The 22,362-nt window shown below is 53.7% G+C and overlaps 1 protein-coding gene across 5 annotated transcripts in view; it reads right to left on the reverse strand.

The window, feature by feature from the left end:
- Positions 1–22,362, reverse strand: part of HIC2 (HIC ZBTB transcriptional repressor 2) — a 32,598-nt gene that overhangs the window by 8,414 nt on the left and 1,822 nt on the right. Inside the window, exons 2-3 of one of the 5 annotated variants that reach the window (XM_039462509.2) lie at positions 14,798–14,869; positions 1,096–1,193 (exon numbers count right to left, since the gene is read on the reverse strand). In XM_039462509.2, the coding sequence (XP_039318443.1) occupies positions 1,096–1,121 (26 nt within the window). In that variant the 5' untranslated portion in view covers positions 1,122–1,193; positions 14,798–14,869. Of the gene's footprint in view, positions 1–1,095; positions 19,474–22,362 lie in introns of those variants that run through there. The other 4 variants (XM_074391230.1, XM_074391229.1, XM_074391231.1 and 1 more) reach the window with 4 other exon arrangements.

A 22,362-nucleotide genomic window follows, 5' to 3' on the forward strand; every position in this document is an offset into this window, starting at 1 on the left:
GACCAGACACGCCACGATGAGGGTGCAAGGGCAGGGCACAGAGGTGCACAGTGGGCACCAGATGGACCCTAGGGGAGGAGGGAAATGTCCCTCCAAAGAAAGAGGCAAGGACCTGGCCGGCAGTGCAAAGAATGACTCTGGAATGTTTTCAATGACTCAAAGCTGTCCTCAGCCCTAAGCCCAACTCCTCACAGCACCGACAGCTCCATCCTCTCACCCCTACCAGAGCCCCTCAAAAAATGGCTCGGCAGAAGAGGGTGCTGGGGAAAGCATGCCAGTGTCCAGGTGGCCACCTATGCCCCAGCCAGGCCCACAGGCTTCCATAGGGCAGGAGGCCAGCAGAGACAGGAACTTTCCTCACCGACTCATAGCTGCTGGACAACTGAGCAGCAGGGCCCACAGGCAGCTCTGAGCCTCACACACAGTTCAGGGTCCAGTCTCTCAGCAGCTGAACTGCTCTGAGCCTGCCACCCCCTGGGATCTACTGCCCCTTGCAGAGTGTCCAGCCTTGCATCCCAGAGCAGAGCCCTGGAAAAGGGTCCCATCCTACCCAATCTTCCTATGACAGAAACTCTCCCCAGTCCCATGCCTGCCCTTGTTTGCAAAGACAAAGGGAAACCCTAACATTCACAGGCTCCTAAAGGTGCCAGAGCTCAGTGTGAACACACGAGGGTGCAACACTGCCCGAGACACTGCTGGTACTCAGAGCCTAATGGCAAGAGGCAGCAAGCACCTGCCAGTGGCTGTGCCTAGCAGTCCAGCCCAGAGCAGCTAAGGAGGGTGCTCATAGGCTGCTGACTTCATGAACCAATCCTCCTCCACTCCCTGCCCTCTCAACCCACCACACAGGGACAAAGAGCCCAAGGTGTGGCTTCCACACTGGGCTCCAGTAACCCGCCCCCAGAAAATGTCAGTGCCAGTTCTGCCAGTGCCCAGTGGCCCTTACGCTCCCTCCACACTGCCCAGTGCTGTGTATACACAAAGGACCATGGGTCAGACAGAGAGGGAGACAGGCTGAGAGCTGTGGGGCTGTGCATCACCTAGAAAGCTCTGGGAAAGGGGGCCAGTGGTGGTCTTCCCTCCCCTGCGCCTCACCGGAGTGCCAGGGGCCCAGACACCATGTGAGCAGCAGCCAGCAGGGAGGGGCCTCCTGAGCGCGTGGCCTTCCTGGGGGTGCATCAATGCCTGGTCACCTGGGGAAGAGAAGACAGACACAGTCACCTGGACAGCCATCAGCGAGGAAGGGAGGGAAGGGCAATGAAGGGAAGCATGGGGCACCAGGGGCAGCCCAGCAGGAGACAGTGGCAGGAGAGCCTGGCAGTTGCATCTGACGGCCAGGAAAAGTAAGTACAAGGGAGCAGGTCTAGGGAGTTTAGAGGGTGTGATACCTCCCCCCACCAACACACACAGATTAAGGACACACCCCAGGGGCCACCTAGGCCAGGGGGCCCGGTGGCAGACACAATTCCTGGCCTGCTGGTGTGGTGGCAGGAGGCCTGGGCAAGGCCCTTCCCAGCCTGGCCACATTTACATAACAAAAGGTCAAAATTGGAGCCACTTGTGCAAGGGCTATTTATAAGAACCAGTCTCAACCGCTTCTGGCTCCCCTGCTCCTTCCCTTCCCCATCAGCTCTCAACTCCTCCCTGCCCAGAGGGCCCAGCCCCCCCAGCAGGCCACATGGCCTTCCCTCTCTGGAGGTTTCGCTGCCTAAGGGTTTGCCCAAGCTGCAGGCCTGGCCTTTCAATACTGGCCTGCCAAAGCCTTGGGCAGCTGCTGCCAGGAGAAGGCAGGCAGGCAGGCGGGCGGGCTCCCTCCCACCCCCAGGGCTCTAGGTCCTGCGGGAGTGGGGATACTGAGGTGGTGGGTCCTTGCACCCCACACCTGCTAGCCTGGGCCTCTACGGAATGGAGCCAGGGTCGTGAAGGGGGCGTGCAGTGGCCCATCCCCACTTGCCCTTCCCCCACTCCACCTCCAGGGCCAGGGAGGCTCAGCAGGTCCCTCAGGAATGTGACCAGACCCGGGGTGCCGGCACAGAGCTGCAGCAGACCAGCTGTCTCTCCAGCCCCTAGGCAGCTCCCCTCTGGGTAGAGGGTGTGAGGGGAGGGGTGCATGGCTGGTCCAGGACCCCACCAAAGGCCCAGAGGGCAGCAGAATCAGCTCTGTTGGCAGGAAGCCCAAGAGCGTCCACAGTTAGCAAGGGTTGGGCCCAGTGAGCTAACTGGGCTGAGGCCAGTCTTGGGCAGTGGGGGCTGGGGAGCAGAAGCCACTGAAACACTGGTGGGAGCAGTCAAAAAAATGGATAGAGACTCTGGGTGGCGCACTGGAGACAATCAGACACCACCATCCAGCCCTGTACCACCTCATCTGCTCCCCAACCACTGCCCCTCACGACCTCGGTCAACCAGAGCCCTGCTGGGCAGAGCACCCGCCAAACTTTGCAACAAGGGGTCACCTGACCTTGCCAGAGGTCAGGTCAGCTACTGGACGCCATGCAGAGAATGGGTGGAGAATAGGACTGGGGGGCACCTGAGTGGGGGTGGGAACACCCTTGTCAGTGCCCACTGCCTGGCCCTGACATGCACTTCACCAGCACAGGCTAAGACTAGGTCTCCCCACCAAGGAAGGATGGCCCCAGGCTGGGTCAGCCGTGACACAGGACAGAGCAGGGCTCCTCCCTGCACCCTCCACTTGAGGTAGTGGGTGTCAGAGCCACGTGCAGAAAGTTCACAGCAAGCACAATGCCACAAGCCTGCCATCCACACCACTCCTACTAAGCACTGCTCTTTCCTTCTCAGCCACAGACCTCTGCCCTACCAGCTTACCACTGGGCATGAAACAGCAAGTGCCTACCTTGGAGGGCCCCACCTGGGGAGTGTCAGGTAATTAGAAACATGGAGTGTTGGTGCCCAGCCCTGGCAGCAGCTGACTGCAGGCTGTGATGAGGATGCCGCCTGGCACCCAGCAGACCCTGGCAGCAGGCCCAGGCAGCGTGCCTATCAGCCCCAAGGCTAGCACGCCTAGCCCTGGCCTACTGCCCACCCAGAACACTGGCTCCTAGGACACCCAGGATCTGGGGCAGTGGGGCAGCAGGCCTGGGCTACCAGGGCCAGCTTGGCATTAACTTAAGGCTCTGACCCAGCCCCTCCGTGGGACAGAGCTTTCAGGGGTCTGCAGGGAGGGGCAGGAAAGAGAGCACAGAAATCTCACCAGTTAGGATCCCTCAGCTCTGGGATTCCCCTTGTAGGTGGACTGGCCCCAGCTGGGAAGGGCAGGAACCTCAGCAGCTGGAGGGAGGGCCAGCTCTCTGGGGAACCCAGAAGGTCTGCAGGAAGGAACACAAGGCCTTGGGGTTACCTTCCCAGGCCCTCTGTTAGAAGTAGGCACACGGTCCTGTTTATGGAAGTCAACACCCACCTGCTCTGCTTTCCTTACCCTCCCAGTCCCTGCCACAAGAAAGCCAGAAAGTCATGTCCCCAACACGGAGGGTAGGCCCAGGGCCCAGGCAGGTGCTAGGGGGCTGGAACGGCAGAGAAGCTCCAGCTTCTCAAGCCACTGGCGGCACATGCCTGAGCCCTGTAGAGGCAGCCACAGCAGCCTCACCCCTCAGTTCACCCTCAATGAACAGTAAGGAAGGCCCAGTCAGAGCCTATCCACCCCAGCAAGTCCACTTTGTGACAAGAAAAACCTTGGGGGCACACATACCCAACTGCTAAATGACATTATCTTTGGGAGTGGGATTAAAGAAAAACCAAAGTATCTGTATATTTTATTCATTTCTGTAATACTCAACATATTTTTTAAAATATTACTTTTAAAACCCTAAAAATACAAAGGGCAGAAATGATGCAGAGACATGGATGAACCTCACAGTTGTGGCACCAAGTGGAAGAAGCCTTTTGCAAGAAGAGTACATACTGCATGACTCCAACTACATCAAGTTTTAGAATAGACAAAATGGACTGAGGATAAAAACCAAATCAGAACAGGCTGTGAGGGACAGGTGAGGACCGTCCAGGACGGGGCATGAGGAACTTTTTGCGGTGAGGGCAGCTCTCTATCTTGCTGGGAATCTGGGTTAAGGTAGATGAAAACACAATTTTACGCACTTCACTGCATGTAAACTTCACCTCCAAATGAAATGAATCTCTAGGCAGAGGTTTTCAAAGGACATTCTGATCTCAGTAGCTCAGCACAATACCCCGCCATTCCCTCCTGGAATCACCACTAACCTTTACTGGGCACTGTTGAATGCCCGATCATGTGCTGTGTCACTGGACCCCCAGGGTCACCCAGGAACCTCTGTGTTCTGTCCCTGTGATGAGGCTGGGTCCCCTCTCATCTTCACACAGCACACAGCTGAGCCTCAAACCCAGCACTCACTCTGACCTCTGACCTCCCCATGAGGCAGGAAAACCTGGGGCTGAAAGTGGAGGGACATGTCACCTGCAGCGTTGGGCACAGGCACCCTCTTCCCACTGATGATTTCCAGACCACCTAGGGGTATCGGTTCTGCCTCAATTTTCCAACTGGCACTGAGACCAAGGGCGACAGGGAAGCGGCTTGGAAAGGCACAGTGGGAACAGGGCCCTGTCCCTCCCGGCTGCGCCCCAGGTGGGCAGCCCTCACAGTGCAGCTGCAGAGGGCAGTCAAAGTCCCAGGCCAAAACCACCCTGCAGGTCCCCTCCCCATGCACCCTGGATCACTCTACTCGCTCCCCGAACGCAGACTGGCCAAATAGCCAATGGGGACGGCAGAGGCCAGGGCTCTGTGCACCCCTCACTGCCTCTTGACACTTGGAGCAGCCCCCTTCATTGGGAGACCCACTAGCCCATGGTCCTATGTGAGGTCAGACCACACCTGCCCAAATGTGGAGCCTCTGGTCAGTCCATGTGGCTGCAGGGGCCCAAGGGGATACTGAAACAGGGTCACCTCGAGGCCTTTCTAAGCACCCAGCGAAGTGCAGGAGAGTGTGCTCTGGTCAGTATCTTTCAAAGGCCAGGAGAGAGGAGGTTTTCAGATCAAAGTGATCCCTGCTGAGGCAGAAAGCAGAGAACTCCAGCCCCTATTCTGACAGGCACTGCCCAACTCAGCCTGGACACCCACCTTGCCCAGAGCCTTGGCCTCCAAGAGGCCAGACACGCATAATTGCTCCCAGTACTGGGCCTCCACATGGCTCCTTCTGGCGGCCAGGCTGGTGGCCCTGCCACCGGCAGACAGAAACACATCTCATGCCTGCCTACATGCCTACAGGTTGGGGTCAAAATCAGGGTGTGGTCTCAGCCACATGATACCCTATCTTCAATGTCTGGCTCCTACAGGCAAAACGTGCCCAGGCCGGGCGCGGTGGCTCAAGCCTGTAATCCCAGCACTTTGGGAGGCCGAGGTGGGTGGATCACGAGGTCGAGAGATCGAGACCATCCTGGTCAACATGGTGAAACCCCGTCTCTACTAAAAACACAAAAAATTAGCTGGGCACGGTGGCACGTGCCTGTAATCCCAGCTACTCAGGAGGTTGAGGCAGGAGACTTGCCTGAACCCGGGAGGCGGAGGTTGTGGTGAGCCGAGATCGTGCCATTGCACTCCAGCCTGGGTAACAAGAGCGAAACTCCGTCTCAAAAAAAAAAAAAAAAAAAAAAAACCTGCCCTACTGGAGGCCACCACAGGCACCCAGACTGAAACATCTTCTGGCTCACACCCAGCCAGGAGGGAGGCCTGAGGAGGAGGGTTAAGACCAGGCAAGGGGGGCGCCCAAAGCAGGCCTCCCCACCTAGCCCTCCTAGGATCCTTCTCATCCACCTTCCTCCCCAGAGCTCATCCTTACTTCCCCAGAACTGGGCTTCCCGCAGGAGGCCTGGGGCTATGCTGGAGGACTGAGAAGCTCCTCCCAGCCCACCTCCAAGGAGCTGCACCTTAACCACCTCCCAGCCCAAACAAATTCACAGTAAAATGGGGCCGTGCGCGGCACTCAAGCTTGTAATCCCAGCACTTTGGGAGGCCAAGGCGGGTGGATCACGAGGTCAAGAGATCGAGACCATCCTGGTCAACCAGGTGAAACCCCGTTTCTACTAAAAACACAAAAAATTAGCTGGGCATGGTGGCGCGTGCCTGTGATCCCAGCTACTCGGGAGGCTGAGGCAGGAGAATTGCCTGAACCCAGGAGGCGGAGGTTGCAGTGAGCCGAGATTGTGCCATTGCACTCCAGCCTGGGTAACAAGAGCGAAACTCTGCCTCAAAAAAACAAACAAAAAAAAACAGTAAAATGGGACCCCTCCAGCTGATGCCAAGACTGCTGAGTGAGCAAGACCACCCACAGCCCACCGGAGCTCCACTGCCAGGTGGGAGGGACAAGCATGCCAGGCTGAGAAGCCATGCTGGGCAGGGTAGGGCTACAAAGGAAAATCCACACCCCAGAGGTCTACGTACACCTGACCAGGGTAAGAGGGAGCTCCAAACATGCTGCATCTGCCCCCAAACTTAAGCCTAAGGTCAGCATCAGCCCTGGTCCCAGACCAACCCCTAACTATAGTCTCCTCACACTTCAGGTGTGGCTCGGACAGATGCAGCTGCAAGGGGTAGCCCTGTGTGAGCTCAGCCTCTTCCCAGGGGCCCCGAAGCCATGGGAGAGACTGCCAAGAGGGCACAAGGCAGCCAGGCGGGAGACAACCAGGATCCAGAAGCACCCCAAGGCCCAGCCCCTGGACACAACCAGCCCCAGTCACAAGCCCAGGACTTTGTTCATCCTATCCCCATGGCCTGAAGTCCTCCCTGAGAAAGCCTTCATAGACAAGAGATAGCTCTGCAGGGCTAAGGCTGTACCTCGCCCACGGCCACAGCCCTGTATGAGATGGCAGCCCTCGTGTGGGCAGATCTGATCTCCTCAATCTTCCCACAGGCCCAATGATGGGGCGTTATCTCTGCAGTTTCAGGTAAGAAATTAAAAGGTTCTCGGGGGTTAAGCAACTTGCCCAGGGTCACAAGAGCATGTAGGTAGCAGAGTGAAGGCCCAAAGACTGAGTCCAGAGCTGTGGTCTGATGACCCCAAGCCAATGCAGGCAGGGCCAGGGATGCCACTCACACAAGGCTTCCAACTGCCCAGCTGCTTGGGGGTGCTGCAGGAGGCACTGCCCGCCATGCACTGGTGTGCCAGGAGGAAGGCCTCAGCCTACACCTCCACAGGCACTCCCCACCTCCCAACACTGCCTGCCTGTCCACAACTGGGCCTCACCTGGGTGCATTCTCCCAACTCAGTGTCAGGGGACAGGGTCTGCCCAGCTCCTCTACCTGAAGTGACAAGGTGGGGCCCACATCATGCAGCCCACTTTGGGGACCCAGGATGTGCTTGCTGCTCCTCTGGGAACACCCCCACCCTCCATGACCTTCTTCCCTGTCCCTCCAGGCATGGGCTGGTGGTGGGTGGGGCTCATTGCTCTGGGCAAGCCCAGCCATGTAATCCAGCTCAGACCTGGATGCCGGCCAGCAGCTCCTGGCTCTTCTCCCAGACCATCCTCCTGGAAAGCAACAGGCCCCACAAATGCCAGGAGCCCAGCTCCCTCCAACGCAGCTTATACAAAATAAACACTCGGGTTCCACTCAACACGTTGGTGATGCAGTGACTGCGACCTAAAGCAGGCCTCCTCCTCCTCTGTTCCTCAGGCCAGCCTATTCCACGCCCCTGTAGCCCAGAGTGAAGGAGGTAGCATCCATCCCAGCCCAATGACTTTCCCAAGCCTATCCTGAAATGCCATTGGTCCTACTGACGACCTAGTGCTGCCCACAGCAGGGCCAAGCCCTGCATGGTCCTCCAGCCACCCGCACATGTGTATTGCCCCTTCTGAGAGGTGAGGAAGCCTGGGCTAACAACCTAGCATAAGGAAGAGGCTGGAATGGGCTGCTGAGAGGAGAGCTGGGCAGAAGGTGCCTCAAACTGTGTTATCCCAAAAGGTACAGCCTCGGTCCCCTCCCTCTTCTCATCACTTCTGGGTTTGGAGCCAGCAAGGAATGAGGTCAGGATGAGACCTTGGAGATCTGCAGCTGGATTTCCCCTACTAGGGCTGGTAACAGGGAAGGCCCCGGGCCTGGCACAATCTGGCTGAGAGTTCTGAGACACAATATTGGAGAGAAGCAAGGGAACACTGCTTAAAGAAACAGAGTAACGGCCGGGCGTGGTGGCTCACGCCTGTAATCCCAGCACTTGGAGAAATCGAGGCGGGTGGATCATGAGGTCAGGAAATCAAGACCATCCTGGCTAACACAGTGAAACCCCATCTCTACTAAAAATACACAAAATTAGCCAGGCATGGTTGTGGGTGCCTGTAGTACCAGCTACTCAGGAGGCTGAGGCAACAGAATGTCTTGAACTTGGGAGGCAGAGATTGGAGTGAGCCCAGATCATGCCACTGCACTCCAGCCTGCCTAGATGACAGAGTGAGACTGTCCCCCACCCCCCAAAAAAAGCAGAATAACAATTTAAGACTGTGATAGTTACTATAAACACTGCTCACCTCTAAACTCCATCCCAAGACCACCCTGCCTCCCAAGAGTGGCCTGACTGTGGGGTAAAAGGCTCTCTGGCAGCCACAGGGCAGGAGCCCATGCAAGGCCAGCAGAGCAGGTGTGGCTGCTGTTCCTAGTAGGTGAGGAAAAGGCAGGAATCTGGCAGCCACATCTGTCAGGAGGCAAAACAGCCCCTTCACTGGTTTCTGCAGTCCCCTCCAGCCCATCTCCCTGCTCTTCTTGTTCACTGGCCACGATCCAAGAAACAGCACAGAACCAGCAAAGATCTTACCAGAAATGCAGATGCTCAGGCTTCATCCAGCCCTAACCACAAGAGCCCTGGAGTCTCAAACACACACTCAAGTCTTAGAAGGGCTAGGTTAGAAGCTTTTTTTCCCCCCTTCTTTTGTTTTTACCTGGACACCATTGCCTGGAAAGCTCTCTACTGCCTGAAAGCCAAGCGCTCCTCAAGCAGTAATCACTCAAGGGATGGGTGTCAAGTGGAAGAAAGCCCCCAAAATGAAGACACATTTCCCAAGTACACAAGCTCGCAGGCTGGAGAATGCAAACGGTAGACCTAGAATGTGCCACAGCAAGGCTAAGCCTGTTACCACAGGTATCACAATGGCGACCAAGCCAGGGGGTTCCATAAACCCTGATCAGAGAAGCAGGCATTGAGTGGCAGGCACAGGTCTGCATGGGAGGGAGGGAGGACAAGCAGTGGCAGCACAGCAGACCATAGGTGGAAAGTCTACATGCAAGGCACTAAATGGGCGAGGAAAGCCTGGGCCACCCAGGTGGAAGGGACTATCATGATCATCTCTCTCACCCCAGGGACACCTTAAAAGGAGATAACTGGGCTGGGCGCGGTGGCTCAAGCCTGTAATCCCAGCACTTTGGGAGGCCGAGGCGGGTGGATCACGAGGTCAAGAGATCGAGACCATCCTGGTCAACATGGTGAAACCCCGTCTCTACTAAAAATACAAAAAATTAGCTGGGCATGGTGGTGCGTGCCTGTAATCCCAGCTACTCAGGAGGCTGAGGCAGGAGAATTGCCTGAACCCAGGAGGCGGAGGCTGCGGTGAGCCGAGATCGTGCCATTGCACTCCAGCCTGGGTAACAAGAGCAAAACTCCGTCTCAAAAAAAAAAAAAGGAGGAGATAACTGAGCCCCAAAGGGAGGCACCCAGCACAGCTGAGTCACAGAGCTGCGGCCATCCAGCCTGAGGCTCCAGGAGAGACTCTCCAACCTCACAATTTCAAAATCAACCCTGGCAGCTAACAATTTCTTAATGCCAATTAAAGACTTGAATTAGAAACAAACAGAAACCCTATCATCATTACTTCATAAAAGAAAACATTTCGGCCGGGCGCGGTGGCTCAAGCCTGTAATCCCAGCACTCTGGGAGGCCGAGGCGGGTGGATCACAAGGTCGAGAGATCGAGACCATCCTGGACAACATGGTGAAACCCCGTCTCTACTAAAAATACAAAAAATTAGCTGGGCATGGTGGCGCATGCCTGTAATCCCAGCTACTCAGGAGGCTGAGGCAGGAGAATTGCTTGAACCCAGGAGGCGGAGGTTGCGGTGAGCCGAGATCACGCCATTGCACTCCAGCCTGGGTAATAAGAGTGAAACTCCGTCTCAAAAAAAAAAAGAAAAAGAAAACATTTGAACGACCCAAGAGCAGGAAGAACTACTGGCTCCTATGCAGTTGCCCAGGCCTGGCAAAGGCTCCAAGGCAGCCGGCATTAAGGAGCTGCTACACTGTCCCTACAAAACACTGCCTGACCCTTGGCTTGGACAAGACTCAGATGACATGCTGAAAGACAATCAGAAAAAACAAGAGCACAAAAATTCACTGAAGATGAGATTTTGATAAGACACTAAAGATGAGATTCTGATTAGCCAAACAAAGACTAAAAGAGTATCTCCCCAGGCTGGGAGGGGTGGCTCAGGCCTGTGATCCCAACACTATGGGAGGCTGAGGTGGGAGGAGCATGAGGTCGAGAGACCTGGACCATCCTTTTTTTTTCCCCCTCAAAAAATAAAAAAATACAAAAGTATCTTCCTGGGATGAAAGGAAAATGGGGATGTTTCTAAACAAGAACAGGACTGTTCCAGAAAGAATAAGAATCTCAAAGCCGGCCGGGCGCAGTGGCTCAAGCCTGTAATCCCAGCACTTTGGGAGGCCAAGGCGGGTGGATCACGAGGTCGAGAGATCGAGACCATCCTGGTCAACATGGTGAAACCCCATCTCTACTAAAAATACAAAAAATTAGCTGGGCATGGTGGCGCGTGCCTGTAATCCGAGCTACTCAGGAGGCTGAGGCAGGAGAATTGCCTGAACCCAGGAGGCGGAGGTTGCGGTGAGCCGAGATCGCGCCATTGCACTCCAGCCTGGGTAACAAGAGCGAAACTCCGTCTCAAAAAAAAAAAAAAAAAAGACTCTCAAAGCCCATCAGGAAAAAGACAGGTAACATTAAACACTGGCCAGGCAGTAGAACAACCAGAAGTCTCGCATGCTTTATTTTTGTTAAATTTTTTTTTTTTTTTTTTGAGACATAGTCTTGCTCCATCACCCAGGCTGGAGTGCAGTGGCTGGATCTAAGCTCACTGCAACTGCCACCTTCCAGGTTCAATCAATTCTCCTGCCTCAGCCTCCCAAGTAGCTGGGATTACAAGAGTGCAGTGTGCCACCAAGCCCAGCTAATTTTTGTATTTTTAGTAGAGATGGGGTTTTACCATGTTGGCTAGGCTGGTCTCAAACTCCTGACCTCAGGCGATCCACCTACCTTGGCCTCCTAAAGTCCTGAGATTACAGGCATGAGCCACCACCCCCGGCCTTGGGCCCACAGCTTTAGAAAACCCTTGGATGGCATAGGAGATCAAGACCATCCTGGCTAACATGGTGAAACCCCATCAAACAGGCAGGCACACTCAATGAAGGCCCAACGCTGGAAAACAACTCCTATGCCCAGCCTGAGAAGGGGCAGCTGCAGGTATAAGAGACTATGATCTGGCAGTGAACAGGACTGAACATTTAGGCTGAACCATATGAATTTACCTTTTAGGGGTCAAAAAACAGCTGACTGCTGATAATTTCACATGGTTTGACTTACAATACAGATGAATCTCTCAAATATACTTTTGAGCAAAGATGCCAGAGCAAAGAAACTATTACAGTTCCATTTGCATACATTCAAAAGCACACAGCACTAATCATATGGGTGGGGTGTTGAAAGTGACTAAGCTTAAGGATACCTGGGGGGTTTCCATGGTTTTGTTTCTCACTCTGCACATCAGTTACAAGGGCATGATCATTTATGAAGAACTCTTGGAGCTGCGCACACTTCTTACGTAAGATGTCCTTCAGTTCAACACAGTACACAGAAACCTTCAGAAGGGAAGCAGAGATCAACTTGATCCCGATCAGCAAGTAGACTGAGTCCAGGCAGCAACCTCTCCTAGACCCCCAACCAATAACAACAACACAGGAAGCAGAACATTGGTGGGACAGCTGGCAATGTGGCAATGTCCAGGATGGATTGCCCATCCTAGGAAATAAGCTCACAAGCCAGACAGGAGCCCATAGGAAACAAAGACTACTGTAAATCCTTATTAGAAGCAGTCTCTTGTCTAATATCTAAAAGATAAAAACCTGATAATGTTTTTAAATTGTCCTAAGATCCAACTGACATTTTTTTTTGAGACTGGATTCCACTCTTGCTGCCCAGGTTAGAGTACAACGGCACGATTTTGGCTCACTGCAACCTCTGCCTCCCACATTCAAGCGATTCTCCTGCCTCAGCCTCCCGAGTAGCTGCAATTATAGGCATGTGCCACCATGCCCAGCTAATTTTGTATTTTTAGTAGAGACAGGGTTTCTCCATGTTGGTCAGGCTGGTCTCGAACTCCCCACCTCAGGTGATCCACCTACCTCAGCCTCCCAAAGTGCTGGGATTACAGGCGTGAGCCACTGCACCCAACATCAATTGACACTTCTAAAGGAGAGGGGGTTCTGCAAATCCTGAAAGGCAATCCCAGGAGAAATAGGAAATCTGGAGCATGGCAAGTGAGGTTCAAACAGGACCCCAAATAATTCCCAGCAACCGCTTCCAGCAGGTCCTAGTAGTGGCAGCCAGATAGGTTGGATGCCGGCTGGGCATATCAAAGGGAGGAAGCCAAGAAGAAAATGGGTAAGGCTCTGGGGATGTAGGGTCAAAGGAAGCAGCTGGGGAGAAGGAAACAGCCCACTTGCTCCTTCATAGGTAATCAACACACAAACTCCCCCACAGTGCCTCAAAAAAACAGCTCGGAAGCTAGAGCCAAAGATCAAAGATGAAGTTATTTTACTCCAAATAAGGAAAATACAACAACAAAAAACAAGTTAGAGATACATTCGGCATCCAGTGAAAGTTCTGTGATTTTTTTGGAGATAGGGTCTTATTCTGCCACCCAGGCTGAGTGCAGTGGCACAATCATAGCTCATTGCAACCTCTAATTTCTGGGCTCAAAGGATCCTCCCGTCTCAGCCTTTTGAGTAAATGAAAATTAAAGGCGCATACCATGATGCCCAGACAATTTTTAAAATTTTTGTAGCGGGGCGCGGTGGCTCACGCCTGTAATCCCAGCACTTTGGGAGGCCGAGGTGGGTGGATCACGAGGTCAAGAGATCGAGACCATCCTGGTCAACATGGTGAAACACCGTCTCTACTAAAAATACAAAAAATTAGCTGGGCATGGTGGCGCACGCCTGTAATCCCAGCTACTCAGGAGGCTGAGGCAGAAGAATCACTTGAATCCGGAAGGTGGAGGTTGCAGTGAGCTGAGATGGTGCCATTGCACTCCAGCCTGGGTAGCAAGAGTGAAACTCTGTCTCAAAAAAAAAAAAAAAAAAAAAAAAATTTTGTAGACCTGAGGTCTCGTTATGTTGTTCAGGCTGGTCCCAAACTTCTGGGCTCAAATGATCCTCCTGCCTCAGCCTTCCAATGTTGGGATTATGGGTGTGAGCCACTGTGCCAGGACTTAAAAAGCGATTTTTATGGATAAAATTGGGCAATGACTATGGAAAATATTACAATCTATGGCCCTGTGCCTGAAAAGTCTCCAAGTGTGAAAGAAGAGGTCTCTCCTGTCCAGTAGGTAACTTGAAAGTGTCCAGCAGAGGACTTGTCCAAGAACTCAGAGAGGAGAAAAATGCTGACAAAGTTTCACTGTGCTTTTAAACTGAGTCTCTGTGGTGCACTGAGAAACTGGATTTAGAGACAGAAAACAAAATCAACAGGCACTTCTCTGCCTCAAGAAGCATAGCTTGGAGCCGGGCGTGGTGGCTCACGTCTGTAATCCCAACACTTTGGGAGGCCGAGGCGGGTGGATCACAAGGTCAGGAGTTCGAGACCAGCCTGGCCAAAATGTTGAAACCCCGTGTCTACTAAAAATACAAAAATTAGCTGGGCGCGGTGGCATGCGCCTGTAATCCCAGCTAGTCAGGAGGCTGAGACAGGAGAATCGCTTGAACCCGGGAGGCGGAGGTTGTGGTGAGCCGAGATCGCGCCATTGCACTCCAGCCTGGGTAACAAGAGCGAAACTCCATCTAGGAAGGAAGGAAGGAAGGAAGGAAGGAGGGAAGGAAGGAAGGAAGGAAGGAAAGAAGGAAGGAAGGAAGGAAGGAAGGAAGGAAGGAAGGAAGGAAGGAAGGGCCGGGCGCAGTGGCTCAAGCCTGTAATCCCAGCACTTTGGGAGGCCAAGGTGGGCAGATCACGAGGTCAAGAGATCAAGACTATCCTGGCCAACATGGTGAAACCCCGTCTCTACTAAAAATACAAAAACTAGCTGGGCGTGGTGGTGTGTACCTGTAGGCCCAGCTACTTGGGAGGCTGAGGCAGGAGAATTACTTGAACCTGGGAGGCAGAGGTTGCAGTGAGCTGAGATTGTGCCACTGCACACCAGCCTGGCACCTGGCGACAGAGTAAGACTCTGTCTCAAAAAAAAAGAAAGAAAGAAAGAAAAGAAACAGGGAAGAGGAATGAGACCTTCCTGGTGCAGGGAAGAGCTAAAGCCCAATCTGGGGAGGAGTCAAGAGGCTAAAGCTGAGGAGCACTCACAGAGCACCTCCCTTCTACTACTGCCTGAGAGGTCACCTGGTTCACAGCCGTCAAACCCAGCAGGATCACACAGTTGGGCAGCTATGACAACAATGCACAAATGAGGGCTTTGGCGGGCTCAGTTCCCACAAGAGATAACCCAGAAAACATCACCCTGTCTTAATCATCCAAAGCAAAAGAAGCTGGGGCCTCCATACCTGGGGCAGCAGGCGTGCTTCACTCAAGAGGAGTTACCCAGGAGGGAGAAATCCCAGGAAACCCACCAAGGTCTAGAGGGGGAAGAAGAGCAGAATTAGAGACACTCTAAGTGAAAATATCAGTGTTTAGAACACAATCACCCCCCTACAACCCCTCGCCTAGTCCCTGTACCCTCCAATTCAGAGTCCAATAACCCTGAATTATCTTTCTCAAACACCCAACTTATCAAGCCACTCCCGTGCTTAAAGCTTTCAATAGGCCGGACAGGGTGGCTCATGCTATAATCCCAGCACTTTGGGAGGTCGAGGTCAGCAGATCACCAGGTCAGGAGATCAAGCCCATCCTGACTAACACAGTGAAATTGTCTCTACTAAAAATATAAAAACTTAGCCAGGCGTGGTGGCACGCGCCTGTAGTCCCAGCTACTTGGACAGCTGAGGCAGGAGAATCATTTGAACCAGGGAGGCAGAGGTTGCAGTGAGCACCACTGCACTCCAGCCTGGGCGACAGGCTCAAAAAAAAGAAAAAGAAAAAAACCAAAAAAATACAAAATTAGCCAGCCACGGTGGAGCATGCCTGTAATCCCAGCTACTCGGGAGGCTGAGGCAGGAGAATTGCTTGAACCTGGGAGGCAGAAGTTGCAGTGAGCCACGATCATGTCACTACACTCCAGCCAAGGCAACAAGATCGAAACTCCCTCTCAAAAAAAAAAAAAAAAAAAAAAAAAAGCTTTCAAAGGATGCCTAATGCCTGGGATTAAGTCCATCCACGCTCAGGTCTGGCATGCAAAGCACTTCCTACCAGGGCATCAAGCCCACCTCATCCCTTCCACAGACACACCTAAGAGCTCCAGCAGGCTGTGCCCTATTCCGGGAGGAGCTTACTCCAACCCAACTCCCTCTTCGGTAAAGCTAGACTTGCCTCTGCTGTTCTCCCCACTCCCGACGTCAGCACCACTTCCCTCCTGCCTACCCCCACCACAGACCAGTACCCAAAGTTAGAACCTGTGTCCCAACCAGCCACAGCATCAGGCATGCAGCAGGCGTAAACATTCATTACATGAGCAAATGCGATCAGAGCCAATGCTAAGAAGAGATAGGGTGAAACAATATGTGAAAGCTAAGGAAGATGGAAATGCCCAGCACCCTCCTTGCCACTGGTTCTAAACTTGTGTTGTTAGGGCCAGGCACCGTGGCTCACGACTGTAATCCCAACACTTTGGGAGGCCGAGGCGGGCGGATAACCCAAGGTTTGGAGTTCGAGACCAGCCTGACCAATATGGTGAAACCCTGTCTCTTTAAAAAAAAAGAAAAAAAAAAAATTGTGTTGTTTACGTTCTTAAAAATTAGGACTCCCAAAGAGCTTTTGCTTATGTGGCTTCTATGTTACTGTTTTGTGGGTTTTTTCTGATAGGGTTTTGCTCTGGCACCCAGGCTGAAGTGCAGTGGTGCAATCATGGCTCACTGCAAACTCAAACTACTGGCCTCAAGCCATCTTCCCGCCTCAGCCTCCCAAAGTGCTGGGATTACAGGTGTGAGCCACTGCGTGCTCATAATTTGTTTTTTAAATAGACAGGGTCTCTCTATTTTTGTAGAGACAGGGTTTCCCTGTGTTGCCCAGGTCTTGGTCTTTAACTTCTGGCTTCAAGTGATCCTCCCTCCTTGGCCTCCCAAAGTGCTGGATTTCAGGTTTGAGCCACCATACCTGGCCCTAAATAATATTTTTATGGAAACACATACATACACACATACACATACACACACACACACCCCCCTCTATTCTGTTTTTGTTTTTCCTTTTTTTTTTGAGACGGCATCTCGCTATGTTGCCAGGCTGGGGTGTAGTGACCCAATCTTGGCTCACTGCAACCTCTACCTCCCGGGTTCAAATATTTCTAACAATCTATTTACAGGCAAGGAGAATGAGGTCTGGAGAGGTTAAGGGACTGGACCACAGAGGAAGCAGCAGTTATCTTTCCACAAAACTACAGTTTCCCAAACACTGAAATCTTGGACAAGGGGCCTCCTGGCAAACCTGAGAGTAACAAATTTCAGCAAATAAAAGGAAGAACCATTTCCAATGGCATCCTCGAATACTGAGGAGGCAGGGCAGGCAGAATCCATCAGTGGGCCTCCAGAGGCCTACCACTCAGAGCTGGCAACACTGCTGAGAGCAGCACTGCCTCTGCAGACTGTGACCAGGACCCGGTGGGGCCCTGCATCTGGAAGCAGAGGTGGTAGGTGGGGGAGGGGTGCTACCAGGAAGCAAGATGTGCATGCTGCCTGCTGGGGGCATGAAGTCAAAGTCCCCTCCTTCCCAAAGCTGCTAAGCCAGCCCTACTGCCCTTATCAGCATCAACACATGCCTGGAATGTGGGACTTTGGCAACAACCCTCTCCCCTCAGCCTGCATGGGGCTGCCGCCTGGTCCCTGGGCTCGGGTTCACCTACCACAGCCAGAGGACAACCTCCTTGCAGCACCAGAACCTGCACCCCCAGCCCATCTACCAGGAGACAATCTACCACAAGTCGCTGAGAGAAGCTACCCCTGCCTGTGTCCCCATACCACCAAGGCCATGGCTGAGCACCTCATTTGTCCACACTCAAAGAATCCCAAGAGCTCAGCTCTGGTCCCTGCAACAACCAGACCATCCCCCACATGGGTCTCCTGGAGGTGTTCAGCAAAGGCACAGGCTGCCGTGGGGCAGAAGATTCCCACATACCAGATGGTTAAGGAGTGGCATGTGACTCGAAGGATGAGGATGGCCCAGAGAACGCTCTCTGGCCCCTGATCCTTGGGAGGTTGCTGGGACACCTGCAGGGGACCACCATCCCACTCTGGGAGCCAGACTCCCTGGTTTTGTCCAGAGCAGCCATCCCATCAACCTACTCAAAATGAAAATCTCAGCTCCCCTCCAGCCCAAGTACTGCTCAGAGTTAGGAGCCCTCAATCACAAATGTGCCCAAGGCTTTTACACACTTCACCTGGAGCTTCTCCACCCATTCCCTAGCTGCACGATTCTCTTTAACTTCTCTGAGTCACATGTACAATGAGGACTGACAAAATGATTAGGACCACACTGATGTGTTCTGAAGACTGAATCATGTGTAAAATGCCCACTGCCAGACTGAGCCCAGGAACGGGTCCGGGCTGAGCACTCACCCTCTTCACCATTACCTTCCTGGCCTTCTATCGGAACTCTGTGGGGACCATCCTCCTCCCAGCTTCCAAGCCAGGTTCCCATGGTACCAGCCAGCCAGAAACTATAATATCAGCTGTTGCCACAAAGGGGAAGGGCCATGGGGTTCTGGGGAGGGCTGCGGTGAAGGGGCACAAAAGCTAGGGCAGAAATCTGCCCCCAGATCACTCACTCAGGACAGGACAGCCTGGGCCCAGCTACCCAAGATGTGCGCCACCCCCTACTTCCTCAGACCCTATTCCCATTCCCATCTTCTCTACTGCACATCCCCCACAACACCCCCCTCTCCCGCCAGGTTGCTATCCCTTCTCTAAAGGACAGGACTTACTACCCAGGATACTGACCAGAACCACACCCAGGGACCTTACCTGTTCCCTCAGACAATGGGCTGCTCCTAGGAGGCAGGCGCCGTCTTATATCCTCTCTCCCTAAAATACAAACTAAACCCCAGGACAACTCATTGTCTGTTCCAGCAAAGGAGGCCGGGCCTGGCCAGGCCCTACCTGAAGCTCTGCCTTCAGTGCCCCTTCAGTCCCCTCCTACTCTTCCTTCTCTGTCCCTATATACCTGGCCCAGATAACACAGCACAGAAAACCAACCTCAGGGACGAATCTCTTCTCTTCTAGTGAGAAGACAGAGGTCCCAGGAGTCCAAGGGACCCCCATTATTGGCCACTTCTGCTCAACCCAAACTTCACTATGTCAGGCCCTGCCAGGCTACATCCAGGTCAACAAGAGCCCAAGAATGCAGCCAGAAAACCAGGTGAGGCAGGCTGTGAAAGCCCAGGCTACAGCCGAGGGCTGTCGGTGGCTCTCCAGAGTACCTCCCAGGAGGAGCCCCCAGTGCACGTGGGCTAGGTTCCTCCTGCTGTTCACCCCTCTGTGCCTAGTAACTACCCAAGAATCCACATGAATGATTCTACCAATTCATTCACTGAGTGACTGCTGACTCCACTGGGCCCTTGGAGTAAAGCAGTTAATGAGCACTGTAGGTAACAGCGTGGGCTACCCATCCTTATGCCCGTGGATTCTATTATCAACAAAGAGGCTTCACCTGCTAAAGATGTGGCTCTCAAACCTGGCTGCACACCAGATTCACTTCAAAAACTTCAGGAAAAGCTAGTGCCTTGGGCCCACCCCAGAGACAGGTATAGCCCAAGGTGAGAATCAGGGGACCAGCAGGCAGGCCTCTGCCAGGCAGCATGGGCAAGAGCATGTGCTGCGTGAATGTGCAGCCTGCACTCATCACCCAGAAAGCCCCACTGTGTCCTGCCCACACAAGAACAGGCCACCAAGGTCCCAGGCCCCACTCTCCCTTCCCACTTACTTTGTGAATGAGAGCTCACCAACGGCTTACCATCTTTTGAGTGTTGCGGCCTCACTGTAGCACGGGTGACAGGGCTGCAAAGGTCATGCAACAGATCCTCCCCTTTAAAGGGGCTCAGGCCTTAGTGTGATAATGGGAGCGGCCCCTTCCCACACTTGCCAGAGAGAACCCACCCACCCACCCAGAGGAATGAAAACCAAAGCCCAAGCCGCAGGGCAACAGCCCAGAACCGGAGAGGACAAGTCTGTGCAGCAGCCACACCCCTGCCAGAACCAGGAGCTCTTCCATCTCCACAGCAGGCCAACTCCCACCTGGAAGCACCCACCTCGCCAAACCTAATCCCTGCCTTCCCTTAGTCAGACTGGGAACTGCCACGGGAAGGCTGGGGACTCCACACGCACACTCCTCACCACAGCCAGTGTGTGATCACCCTCAAAAAGAAAACACACACCTCTGATCCTACAATGCGCTGCCCACCTCACAAGAAACAGGTGCCTCTAATCTAGAGGCACCCGGCTGACCCATCCCTGTCCCCTTCACCATCAGAAAGGCCTCCAAGTCCCCCTCTTCTAATACCAAGGCTGCACTTTCGATCCCCTCCACCCATTAGCATTACCACAAAAAAAAAAAACAACACCCAGGAAAAATGAATAGTCAGATGGAGGGACTCCCCCAGGTCTTACCACCTTCTTGAGGGTCCCAGACAGTTTCTTAGGGTCCCTCTCCCCACTCGGCCCTGCCACACCCTTCCCAGGCAGTGTGGCCCATCCCTCCTGAACCGTGGCGGGCTGGAACCAGCTCCCAGCCTTCCCTCCCTTATCAAGCTCACTGGGGGCCTACACAAAGCTCCCACCCCCACCAGCTTTTCTTGCTTTGCCACTCCCAGGTAAAACTGGGCTCAAGGCGAGCAAGCCTGGAGTCCCTCAGTCCCTCGGGGCCTAGCCCCTCCTCGAAGCCCTCCCCCAGCCCAGGTCCCTAACCCTTAGGGCAAGGCCCCTCCCAGCAGGAAGCGAACCCTGGCGGTGCCAGGCAGAGTCAAACTGGAAGGGCTGGTTCAGAAGCCCCTAAATGGAAGCCAGGACTTCTCTTAAGGAGGGGGCTCGAAGCTCCACTCCTCCCTAGTGGGATCTCAAATCTCTCCAGACACCACACTATATGGGCCTCCACAGGCAGTGGAGTCAAAGGCATTTACCCTCCAGCCCCCAGCAAGCTACTGAACTTCCAAAAGCAGCTCCTTCACTACTCCAGCGGAGACCGGGCCACGTGAGCTGCAAGCGCCTCTATCAACCCGCCTGAAAGGTAAGTCTGTGAGTGCCAGAAAGCAGGGGCCAATGAGACTTGGTCTAAGCCAAGGGGGCCAGGCACTGAGTCTGTGCTCAGAAAATGTGGCGGAATTAATAAAAAGCTTGAAAAAGAGCCGCATACATGCCTGGCTGGCAGTTGGGTCTTCTGAGTTGGCTTCCCGGCACACAATATCTGCAAGTCCAAGTCCTCAGCGCTCTCCAGCTGTCTCCCCAGCCACCCTCTATCCTACCACTGCCTTTTAAAACCCAACAGCACTCACTTCCTGGTTAAAACCCCTCCCCTCCAGGCAACCTCAACCCACATGGCAGCCAGGGCTCTCCGCCAGCCGAAAGGCCAGCCCCTCCCACACCACCGCTATGCCTGCTGCGCTCCGCTAGGTGCCAGTCCTTATCACCCCATCTTATAATCATTTGTTGAATGTCTGCCTTCCCCAGGCTGAGCTCCAGAAAACAGCAATACATGAATGTAAACTCAAGTTCTGTTTCCACTGTAGTAACAGGGACGCTAAGGCCAGAGGCAGGAGAGTCAATCACTACCCAAGGTCATGACGAGAGTAAATGGCAGAGCCAGCACTGCACTACAGACTTTGTGACCAAGTCCAGTTCCTCTCTCACTGCCCCACAGGGGTCCCTCCTCAGCCAGCCTCAGAGGAGCCAAGAAGGGAGGAACCTTACTTGTTCTTTCTTCCTGTGGTGAAAGCTGCCTCCCATGCCAGCAAGAGCAGCCCAGGAAGAAGCGCCCCGCTCTCTCAGGGATCAGGTACTGGGGGCAGTGGGCAAGACAAAGTATGGGGTGGGGCTGACTGCTCAACACCAACAAGCCAAGCAATAAGGTTAGAAACCACAGGTCCCCTGAGTAAACTGAACTTTATTCCTTTCTCACAGCTCTCACTCTCCAGAACTGCCCCGCCAGCTCTTCTCCAGGGGCTAGCTGCTGATTAAATGGCACTCCCTCACCCACCCCATCAGATCTGACCCTGCAAACAATAAGGACTTGAGGAAGGCAGCAGGCTATCAGCTCAATAATGCAAAACCCTGTTGCTCCTTGTCCACAACAGCTGACTTCAAGTGGACGGGAGGCTGCGCTTATTAACAAAATGAGAAATCTGATCTATGGAAAGAAAACACTACGTGAGGATTAATCCAGGACTGCAGCTTGTGGAGAAGGCTGGGCTGCTGGCCAAGACCGAGGACCGAGGATGGGATCGTGCCTACCTGTCCCCAGAGCAGGTATCATGCAGCACAACAGGATGCATCAGGACTCATCACCCCTGCCCCACCTGTGCATTCTCTTCTCCTTACAGCAACTTCGACAATCATTTCGGTTTTACTTTAATTAAAAGGCTGATTCCCTCGGGCTGCTTCTTCCTCTACACAGAGCCAGCAACCTGAGGGAGATTTTTCTTTTCAGGAATCGGTCCTAAAAGCTCAATGACTAATCTACAAGTTCCAACAACTGGCAGAAAAATACCGCAGGGAGAGGTTGCTGGGCACACAGTAGCACTCAGAGCCAACTGGCCAGAGGGCCACATGCACTCTACAACCTCCACTCACTACCCTACCGGACACTGGCCTGCAGACCCACCTGTGAGCTCTGACCTCCCAAGGCAGGCAGCTGGGGAGCCTCTTCCCAGCCTTCCAAGTCTATTGCTTGTCCTGTGGGACCTAGAGACCGTCACAATTTCAACGGCATAAGACGGAAGGTTCACTTCCAGGCAACAATCCTGGGCCATGGG

Source organism: Saimiri boliviensis, chromosome 21 (assembly GCF_048565385.1).
Source record: "Saimiri boliviensis isolate mSaiBol1 chromosome 21, mSaiBol1.pri, whole genome shotgun sequence".
NCBI classification, from domain to species: Eukaryota; Metazoa; Chordata; class Mammalia; order Primates; family Cebidae; genus Saimiri; species Saimiri boliviensis.